General features: G+C 38.7%; 1 protein-coding gene across 5 annotated transcripts in view; it reads left to right on the forward strand.

The window, feature by feature from the left end:
• The window catches only part of LOC105476048 (tyrosine 3-monooxygenase/tryptophan 5-monooxygenase activation protein zeta), a 35,247-nt gene extending 27,838 nt beyond the window's left edge, over nt 1-7,409 (forward strand). For all 5 annotated transcript variants that reach the window (XM_011731673.3, XM_011731672.3, XM_071067935.1 and 2 more), the window contains exons 3-6: nt 1,036-1,159; nt 1,901-2,064; nt 2,149-2,244; nt 5,390-7,409. In XM_011731673.3, the coding sequence (XP_011729975.1) occupies nt 1,036-1,159; nt 1,901-2,064; nt 2,149-2,244; nt 5,390-5,449 (444 nt within the window). In that variant the 3' untranslated portion in view covers nt 5,450-7,409. The remainder of the gene's footprint in view (nt 1-1,035; nt 1,160-1,900; nt 2,065-2,148; nt 2,245-5,389) is intronic.
• Nucleotides 7,410-11,455: the final 4,046 nt, after the last annotated feature.

The following is an 11,455-nucleotide window of genomic DNA, read 5'->3' on the forward strand; positions in this document are numbered from 1 at the left end:
GATGATGATTTAATTTTATCTGTTGTCTGGGATGATCTGTAATCATGTATCTTACTAGCCGAAAATGACGTCAATGAGATTATTAAAGGTCTGCTCTTTGAAGATCTGTAAGTCTCCTACCACTGTCTTTTTAAATTTTTTTAAATTTTTATTTATTTATTTTTTGAGATGGAGTCTCACTCTGTCGCCTAGGCTGGAGTGCAGTGGTGTGATCTCGGCTCATTGCAAGCTCCGCCTCCCAGGTTCATGCCATTCTCCTGCCTCAGTCTCCTGAGTAGCTGGGACTACAGGCTCCTGCCACCGCGCCTGGCCAATTTTTTGTATTTTTTAGTAGAGACGGGGTTTCACCGCATTAGCCAGGATGGTCTCGATCTCCTGACCATGTGATCTGCCTGCCTTGGGCTCCCAATGTGCTGGGATTACAGGCATGAGCCACCGTGCCTGGCCCATACCACTGTCTTAATTTAGGAAAAATGAAACTTTCGTTTTGAACAGTTTTTTTAATCTGTTGTGAGGTTTGCTTGAATTGTGTTCTTATAAATGAAGTTTATTTTGTTCCTCTCTCTCTGGCATGGACTCCTTAAGTGTCTTACATTATTGGTTTCTGCTTTAGTCATTTCTTCAGAGTCCCAAAAGGTTCATCCCGTATGTTCTATTTCCATGTCATGAACACATGAAACTTCAGATGGAAAGCTTGCCAGCTCATTAGAAAATGTTCCTAAATATGAATGGTCATGCTTCACGAAATTCATTGAAATCAGTATGTAAATAGATGACATTGTCAGGGACTGATACTCAATTGTATTGTCCTCAAATAATAAACTGAACACTAACTTCAAACTTCAAGTATTGCTGTCCAAAGCATTCTGCTTTAAACCACAAATTCATGTGCCAGCTGCATTCACAATTGTATTGACAGTGACTGGGTGTTAAAGTTGTATAACTTAAGGCTATAGTTTGTCCTTTAAAAAATGCAAGTTCTTTCAGTTTTGTAAATGTTTTATTCTCACTATGTCTGTTTCTTTTCTTCTTAAGTCTCTTTTGGAAAAGTTCTTGATCCCCAATGCTTCACAAGCAGAGAGCAAAGTCTTCTATTTGAAAATGAAAGGAGATTACTATCGTTACTTGGCTGAGGTTGCCGCTGGTGATGACAAGAAAGGTATGCTGTTTTTAAACCTGTTGGTTGAACTTGTATAAGATAACATAGTGAGGAAGAGTCTCTGAAGTGTAAATAATTCCTTGCTTTTAATTGCTTAGAGTGCTGAATAAGGAGTAGCAGTGCTTTTTTTGTGTTCTGAGAATATATATCTACTGCCTAATACTGGTATTCTAATATATATGCTTTCTGAAAAGCCAATTTTGTGCACAGGGATGTTTTTTCAAGATTTTAAGAAAAGTGACCAGCCTGAGCAACATCTCTCTCTACAAAAAAATGTTTTGAAAATTAGCTGGGCATGGTGGTGCAAGTGCAAGCCTTTGGTCCCAGCTAATCTAGAGGCCGAAGTGGGAGGATCACTTGGGTCTGGGAGATCAAGGCTGCAGTGAGCCCTGATTGTGCCACTGCACTCCACCCTGGGTGACAGACCCCAGACCCTGTCTCAAGAAAAAAGAAATAGTGGTTACAGTGTAACTGAGGAGCAGTGCAAACTAGTTAATTTTTTAAAAATATAACAGTAATGGAGATTATAAAGTTGTTTTATCTTGACATTGACCAATGACTAGTGTGTACCAGGAGAAAACTCCTTTTAAAAAAAAATTAAAGGGCCTTGTTCAATTAACCAGTATTAAGCTGTTACAGATTAGTATTTCAAAGGATACCTGAGATATTAAAGGTTTGGTTTGAGGGGTGAAGATACAATGCACACTTTATCTCAGTACGTTTTGGTGTGTCTTTATCCAGGGATTGTGGATCAGTCACAACAAGCATACCAAGAAGCTTTTGAAATCAGCAAAAAGGAAATGCAACCAACACATCCTATCAGACTGGGTCTGGCCCTTAACTTCTCTGTGTTCTATTATGAGATTCTGAACTCCCCAGAGAAAGCCTGCTCTCTTGCAAAGACAGTATGTATTTTACCTGTTACATAGAAATTTAGCAGTCTTTATTACTTGAGCACTGAAATCTAATGTACTATTTTTAAATCATAGGCTTTTGATGAAGCCATTGCTGAACTTGATACATTAAGTGAAGAGTCATACAAAGACAGCACGCTAATAATGCAATTACTGAGAGACAACTTGACAGTAAGTATATAACAGCATCATTAGTGATGAATGTGGTTGAAGAGGTTATGTTTTACTCTGAGGAATTTTTATTAAATCTTTTAAAAATTTTTTCTCAACACAATTCATAGGCTCTCATAAGTAGCTACTGTTAAAATCATATGAAGGAAAACTACAGAAACTGAAATATTAGACTAAGAACTAAAAAATATACACATTGATGTTACCTGTGTTACTAAAATTTGAATGTTAGTATCAAAAGTGTACTGAGGCTCTACATGTTTTAGTTCCTTTAAGAATGATTTTCTTGCCCATCAAGTTGCCTCTATTTGTAAAGATAATGGTAGGGAATTAATAACTTGAGTTATAAAATCTCAGGTGTCTGCAGAATCTAAGTGGAAGTCTATTTTGCCTAGCTGCTGCTTTTAAATGACTTAATATGAAAGGTCGTGATTGTCCTTGGGATACTGCAGATGTATAAAAAGAAACAGTGTCACTATCACACTAGAAACATCAACAGTAATTCCCTAATAATGTTTGAATATCTAAATAATACTTGAATTCCAATTGTCTCTCTTTTTTTAAGTTATTTGAATTGGGATTCAAATTCAGTCCACAGTGCAGTTGATTTGTATGTCTTGTTTCTTAGGTCTTCTCATTCAGATCAATATTAGATTTGAAATTTTGAGGCTTAGGTGAAAAAATTATCAAGCATTTGCTGTGTTGTGTCAGGTAAAGAGGTAGGAATTGCAGATGATAATCTAGTATTACTGTTTTTTTGTTAGACTTTTAGGGCCATTTCTCTTGGGGATTATATAACCTCATTTTATACATTTCTCTTCCAACTTTATTCTAGTCCACTGCCATTTTCTATGAACTAGTTATATATTCTAGTGCTGAAAATCTTGAGTTTTTTGAATAGCATTGTATACTTGTTTATTAAACCTAAAATTATTAGCGCAATTTGGAGCTACCTATAAACTTTTCTGATACTTGAGTCAAGATAATAAGCTATAGTAAAGAATGAAAGAATCTTTATATCAAATGTTAAGAAGCACTTTGTTAACTAACTTTGGTATTAAGGATTTTTCTTTTCTAGTTTGAAGTGATGACATTTTTCAAGTGATGACCTGAGACCTAGATACTGTGTTTTGTTCTCATCACTTTTTGAAAGGCCCTGATCTACTGTCTGCTTCCAACTGAATTTTGCTATCAGTATAGCATGAAGAGCATATATTGCAATAAGAAAACCAGGGTTGGCCGGGTGTGGTGGCTCACGCCTGTAATCCCAGCACTTTGGGAGGCCGAGACAGGCGGATCACGAGGTCCGGGGTTCAAGAACAGCCTGGCCAAGATGATGAAACCCCATCTCTACTAAAAATACAAAAATTAGCTAGGCATGGTGGCGGGTGCCTATAATCCTAGCTACTCGGGAGGCTGAGGAAGAGGATTGCTTGAACCCGGGAGGCGGAGGTGCAGTGAGCTGAGATCATGCCACTACACTCCAGCCTGGGCAAAAGAGCGAGACTCCCTCAAAAAGAAAACCAGGGTTTTGATTCTAATTCTGTCATTACTTATATGTCTTCTCTGAGCCTTATTAGTGTTAGCTGTCACCATTATAGGTTGATAAGACCATTTATCTGTCAAGAAAAGAAATTATCCCAAAACTTAGCATTTCAGTCTGAATTTGGTTGACCAAGACTGTCAACACATTACTCTAGAAAAAGAGAAATATTTTGTATCAAATTTGCATGTTTATACAGAAAATTCAAAAATCCTTGAAAGTTGGAACAGGAAGAGACACATTAGAAACAATTTCATCTTGCATTTACAAAACCCCTTGATTTCCAAGAGGTCATTTGGCTATCTGTGTGACCTTGGAAGTAGTAGTCTCTTTTCCAGGCCAGAGATATATTTGCTTAGTAGATAAATGAAGCTAATGGATGATTTGGGGAATATAAAAATAATAATTAGGTGGATTTTTCCCCTTCCCCTCAGTATTCATGTGTAAGTCATATAAAATTTAAGATTGTCTTGAATCCTTTTGTAATTACCTCTGAAAATCCCTAGAGAGTGGTTAAGACTTAAACGTTTTTAACATTGGAGCAGTTGGCATAAATAGAGTTCATAACCCTACCACCTATGGGACAACTTTCATTTTTACCTCTTAAAAGATTTGGTTCTGGTTTTTGTCCAGCATTTGTTTTGAATCATACGATAGGTTAGTGCAAAAGTAATTGAGGGTTTTGCCATTTAACGTAATGGCAATTACTTTTGCACCAACCTAATAAATATACAAAGGTTTGTTTTTCTAAGCTTGAAGTGTTAGAAAAGCTAGATTTGTAGTTTAGCTCAGAGTTGAGGCTGGTCCTTGAATTTCATGGACTATAGGATTCTGTTTGGAGTGTGAGTCATTCTAAGATCTACCAGGGGAGAGTAGTCAACCCTAGCTCCTTCAGCATGGGCCAAATTAGATGCTTCTGGTATAGTTGGACTTTGGATGTCCATCTTTCATATTGGGGCTCTTTAGGTTCTGACACCTATTGATGCTTAGTTTTTAAAAAATAATTTAGGGGCCGGGCACGGTGGCTCACGCCTGTAATCCCACCACTTTGGGAGGCTGAGGTGGGTGGATCACGAGGTCAGATCAAGGCCATCCTGGCCAACATGGTGAAACCCTCTCTCCCCTAAAAATACAAAAATTAGCTGGGCATGGTGGCACACCCCTGTAGTCCCAGCTACTCAGGAGGCTGAGGCAGGAGAATCACTTGAACCTGGGAGGTGGAGGGTTCATTTCCAGCCTGGTGACAGAGCAAGACTCCATCTCAAAAAAAAAAAAAAAAAAAAAAAAAAAAAATTTCTTCTACTTTCTCTTCACCTTCTATGGATACCCAAAACTCTTCCTGTATCTGAAGATTATTTGAAGGCAACTCGGTGGTATACTTACCCTGGTTATACAGTGGTTACAGAGAAAGTAAATTTGTGTATTGAGATGTTTTTGTATCTTGAAGCTAAGTGATGCTGCTATTTTTTTAAGAATGCTTTCCAACTAAAACGTTTGGGTATCTTGGCAACATATATACATATATGAAAACTTTGCCCCCCCCCCCCCCCCCCCCCCCAATCCCACTGAAACTTGCTGAAAAATCTTTCCTTCTTTTACCAGTTGTGGACATCGGATACCCAAGGAGACGAAGCTGAAGCAGGAGAAGGAGGGGAAAATTAACCGGCCTTCCAACTTTTGTCTGCCTCATTCTAAAATTTACACAGTAGACCATTTGTCATCCATGCTGTCCCACAAATAGTTTTTTGTTTACGATTTATGACAGGTTTATGTTACTTCTATTTGAATTTCTATATTTCCCATGTGGTTTTTATGTTTAATATTAGGGGAGTAGAGCCAGTTAACATTTAGGGAGTTATCTGTTTTCATCTTGAGGTGGCCAATATGGGGATGTGGAATTTTTATACAAGTTATAAATGTTTGGCATAGTACTTTTGGTACATTGTGGCTTCACAAGGGCCAGTGTAAAACCGCTTCCATGTCTAAGTGAAGAAAACTGCCTACATATTGGTTTGTCCTGGTGGGGAATAAAAGGGATCATTGGTTCCAGTCACAGGTGTAGTAATTGTGGGTACTTTAAGGTCTGGAGCACTTAGAAGGCTGTAGTAGAAACATACCCCATGGACACCACAGGTTAAACCATGTGTATCTGTGGAACACTCAATCTCAATGTGCACACCTTTGACTACAGCTGCAGAAGTGTTCCTTTAGACAAAGTTGTGACCCATGTTACTCTGGATAAGGGCAGAAACGGTTCACATTCCATTATTTGTAAAGTTACCTGCTGTTAGCTTTCATTATTTTTGCTACACTCATTTTATTTGTATTTAAATGTTTTAGGCAACCTAAGAACAAATGTAAAAGTAAAGATGCAGTAAAAATGAATTGCTTGGTATTCATTACTTCATGTGTATCAAGCACAGCAGTAAAACAAAAACCCATGTATTTAACTTTTTTTTAGGTTTTTTGCTTTCGTGATTTTTTTTTTTTTTTTTTTTTGATACTTGCCTAACATGCATGTGCTGTAAAAATAGTTAACAGGGAAATAACTTGAGATGATGGCTAGCTTTGTTTAATGTCTTATGAAATTTTCATGAACAATCCAAGCATAATTGTTAAGAACACGTGTATTAAATTCATGTAAGTGGAATAAAAGTTTTATGAATGGACTTTTCAACTACTTTCTCTACAGCTTTTCATGTAAATTAGTCTTTTGGTTCTGAAACTTCTCTAAAGGAAATTGTACATTTTTTGAAATTTATTCCTTATTCCCTCTTGGCAGCTAATGGGCTTTTACCAAGTTTAAACACGAAATTTATCATAACAAAAATACTAATATAACTGCTGTTTCCATGTCCCATGATCCCCTCTCTTCCTCTCCACCCTGAAAAAAATGAGTTCCTATTTTTTCTGAGAGAAGGGGAGATTGATTGGAATTCCATTTAAAATTTTGGTATATGGCATTTTCTAACTTAGGAAGCCACAATGTTCTTGGCCCATCATGACACTGGGTAGCATTAACTATAAGTTTTGTGCTTCCAAATCACTTTTTGGTTTTTAAGAATTTCTTGATACTCTTACAGCCTGCCTTCGATTTTGATCCTTTATTCTATTTGTCAGGTGCACAAGATTACCTTCCTTTTTTAGCCTTCTGTCTTGTCACCAACCATTCCTACTTGGTGGCCATGTACTTGGGAAAAGGCCGCATGATCTTTCTGGCTCCACTCAGTGTCTAAGGCACCCTGCTTCCTTTGCTTGCACCCCACAGACTATTTCCCTCATCCTATTTACTGCAGCAAATCTCTCCTTAGTTGATGAGATTGTGTTTATCTCCCTTTAAAACCCTACCTATCCTGAATGGTCTGTCATTGTCTGCCTTTAAAATCCTTCCTCTTTTCTTCCTCTCTTCTCTAAATAATGATGGGGCTAAGTTATACCCAAAGCTCACTTTAACAAAATATTTCCTCAGTACTTTGCAGAAAACACCAAACAAAAATGCCATTTTAAAAGAGGTGTATTTTTTCTTTTAGAATGTAAGCTCCTCAAGAGCAGGGACAATGTTTTCTGTATGTTCTATTGTGCCTAGTACACTGTAAATGCTCAATAAATATTGATGATGGGAGGCAGTGAGTCTTGATGATAAGGGTGAGAAACTGAAATCCTAAACACTTTTGTTGCTTGTTTTATTATGACCTCAGATTAAATTGGGAAATACTGGCCCTTTTGAATAATTGTCCCAAAAATTACATTCAAATAAAAGTGCAATGGAGACCTTGGGGTCTTTATTTCCAGGAGAAAAGATACCTTCTGCATCTAGGGCAACAATCCTTTTCCCTCACAGCTCTTTATTTTACCTCACTCACTGATTTCTCCTGACCCCCAAGCCAAGGAGGTAAAATAATCATACATATATTTTAAGTCATATTTTATAGCTAAGGGATGTCAAGCTAGACTGAAGAGGTTTTTTTTTTTTGGAGACAGTCTAGCTCTGTCACCCAGGCTTGAGTGAAGTGGTGCAATCTCAGCTCAGTGCAACCTCCGCCTCCTGGGTTCAAGTGATTCTCCTGCCTCAGCCTCCTGAGTAGCTGGGCATACAGGTGCCCACCACCGTACCCGGCTAATTTTTGTGTTTTTAGTAGAGATGGGGTTTCACCATGTTGTCCCAGCTGGTCTTGATTTCCCAACTTCAGGCAATCCGCCTGCCTCAACTTCCCAAAGTGCTGGGATTACAGGAATAAGATACCGTGCCCAGCAGAGATGCGCTATTATTCAAGTAAATAAAACCTGAAACTTGGCACATTTGCCTATTTAATGTGCATCAGTCATCTGAACTAGGTTGATTTTGGAATAATGAAAACACTTCATTAGTATTAACTAATGTTTTCTACATAGTAGCTCCCAATAGATTAAGGAAAATTTCCAACCCAAGATTTTTTGTCTTGGAATTTGAATAATGTGTTTGTAACTATCGCCTTGATTGTCCCAAATCCAGGCTTTATGTCTGCTTTTGTCAATTTAACATCCTAGTGCCAGGAAACTGGAAAATCCAAGGATTTTTTTGTGTGTAAAGGATTGAAATTTGTTTAAAACAAGAGTCTCAACTCTTGCTTAGACTGGGGTGCAGTGGCGCAATCTTGGCTCACTGCAACCTTCGCCTTCCAGGCTCAAGTGATTCTCCTGCCTCAGCCTCACAGGTAGCTGGGACTACAGGCGTGTGCCACCACGCCTGGCTAATTATTTGTATTTCTAGTAGAGAGGGTTTCACCGTGTTGACCATGATGGTCTTGATCTCCCGACCGTATGATCCACCCACCTCGGCCTCCCAAAGTGGTGGGATTACAGGCATGAGCCACAGCGCCCAGCCTGGTATGTTTTTTTTAAATTGGCCACTTGAGAGTTGTCCTTCAGAAAGTGGAGCAGCAATGTGATTATTAAAAACGATGGGCTTTCCTGCAGCTCTGGCTTACGGTCTTTGTTTTTCCAGTTAACAGCTGTTACTTCATGCTGTTAAAGTCATAGAGGATGGGGGGAGTAAGAGAATATGTCCAGTGGCTTAATTTTAGGGCTCAATTTGTTCTGTTTTTCCTGCAAAATAGTCACCAGTCTTGTCATACTTCAATGCATATTTTAAAATAAGTCAAAGCCAATTTGGAAGCTGCTATCTTAGATTATTTGTAGTCAGACTTCAAATGGAGAGAGAAACTTTGACTTTGAAAACTATCTGGTGCTCTATGCTCAGTGATGGTCTTACACATTCCTCTAGGGGAAAGGTCAAGAGATAAATTGGGCTTTATTGTATTCTGTCATGTACCATACAGGAAATACTATGGTAGAACTGAAATATGTACAGTATTAATGTGGTGGCTGAGACTGGCACTTGGAAAATAGACTTGGATTCTTTGCTAAGTGTGAAACTAATTACTTTTATGTGACTTGTAGCAGTCACAATCTCCTCGATTGATTATAGCTCCTTTTCAAAGTGGAGAGACCTGAATATAGATTTTAACAGGATGTCCAACCTTGCCAGACAAGCAAGCATACATGTCTCTGGGATGCAGAAGCAGTTACAAGTTAATATATTTAAGCATACTATTAACCAATCCTAGGTGATAACAGAGATGTGAATATTTGATCATATTTGAATTCATTCCTTGAAAGCCCAAGCCTAACTGGTCTTTTTTTTTTTTTTTTTTTTTTTTTTTTTTTTTTTTTCTGAGACGGAGTCTCACGCTGTTGCCCAGGCTGGAGTGCAGTGGCGCGATCTCGGCTCACTGCAAGCTCCGCCTCCCGGGTTCACGCCATTCTCCTGCCTCAGCCTCCTGAGTAGCTGGGACTACAGGCGCCCGCCACCGCGCCCGGCTAATTTTTTGTATTTTTAGTAGAGACGGGGTTTCACTGTGGCCTCGATCTCCTGACCTTGTGATCCACCCGCCTCGGCCTCCCAAAGTGCTGGGATTACAGGCTTGAGCCACCGCGCCCGGCCTGCCTAACTGGTCTTAATTGATTAATTCTTAGTATTCTGAATTTTAGAATTTAAAACCCTGTGAATCTTCAGTTGGTGCTTACATTTTCTAACATTGGATGTTTGCTTTGGCCAGTTCCTGTTCTGTGTGTTTTCTTACAAAGACTTAGAGATTCATGTTTGAGTCAAGACTTGCAGAATGGGACCCACATGGATATATAGCATGATCAAGATGCGGGGAATTAAGAACTTAACATGTTGCTTGTAGGTTTGGGGGCTATGTGGGAGTATAAAAAGAAATAGGCTATGTCTAAACTCCCGAGGGGAACTTGTTTTATTGCCTATTCTCAGCACTTAGTTTCAAAAATTCTGAATCTTTAGGTTGGTTGGAGCCCAGGAATATGCATTTTCTTAGCCAAGACTCCCATGGTTATTAATGATGTACAGTTGTCCATACAGCTGATGTCTGTAGGGGGAGGAGGAATACAGATGGGAAAAATGCAAGACTACATTTTAAGTCAAAAAAAGGCTTTTTGTTTGTTTTGTTTTCTAAGAGGGATCTCACTACGTTACCCAGTCTAGTCTCAAACCCTTGGCCTCATGCAGTCCTGCCTCAGTCTCCCAAGTAGCTGGGATTACAGGTGTGCGCCACACCTGGCCAAAACAAAAAGGCTACTTGTAAAACAAAAAGTTTGAATCTGCTTAGCAGATCATGTTTCCCAAAATAAGAGATTAAAAATAGAGGTTATTTATCAGAACAAATTTTTTTCACATTAATTACCCTGACTTAGTTTAGGAACAGATGCCATTTATAACTTTTACTGTGTTGAGGGAAAGGTTGCCCACACACCTATAAAATGTGATTTTGTCAATTTTTTTAGTGAATGCTACTTGTATTTTTCTTACCTTAGGCCATATATTGAAGTCAACCTGAGGTGAATGAGCAAACTTTAGAGTGAGTAACTCGCTGACCATTAAATGTAAGGAAAGCTCTCTGAAAATGGACGCAGCACTAACTAGAAAGAAAAACACATATAAACTCTGAGTCTTAAAGCTACAAATCTGACTGTGAAAACTGACACAGGTTGAAAAGACGGCTGAGACAAGACAAACATAACAAGATTGTTACCATGAGTAGAGTGAGCAAAACTTCGTCTGTATTTACAGCCACTCCCCATTGTTTGCATTACTGCCTGAGCACCTCCTGTCAGATCAGTGGCAACGTTAGATTCTCATAGGAGCACAAATGCTATTGTGAACTGTGCATGCAAAGGATTTAGGTTGCACATTCCTTAACAGAATCTAATGCCTGATATGTCCCTGTCTCCCACCACCTCCAGATGGGACTATCTAGTTTGCAGGAAAACAAGCTCAGGGCTCCCATTTAAGTGGGATAATTATTAAGTTGTATAGTTATTTCATTATGTATTACAATGTAATAATAATAGAAATAAAGCACACAATAAATGTGCTTGAATCATCCTGAAACCAACCCCCATCCTGTCCATGGAAAAATATGTCTTCCACCAAACTGGTCTCTGGTGTCAAAAATGTTGGTGACTGCTTTAGAGGAAATGAGTCACATTTAAGTCCATATTGATTCAGTCCATATTGGTGAGGCCCTCCAATTACACCCAATATATGGCCAACTCTTACGCTTTGTAGTATTTTTTCTCATCTTCCTTTGGGATTCTTCAAGGGCTCTG

The sequence above is a fragment of the Macaca nemestrina genome, chromosome 8, assembly GCF_043159975.1.
Source record: "Macaca nemestrina isolate mMacNem1 chromosome 8, mMacNem.hap1, whole genome shotgun sequence".
NCBI classification, from domain to species: Eukaryota; Metazoa; Chordata; class Mammalia; order Primates; family Cercopithecidae; genus Macaca; species Macaca nemestrina.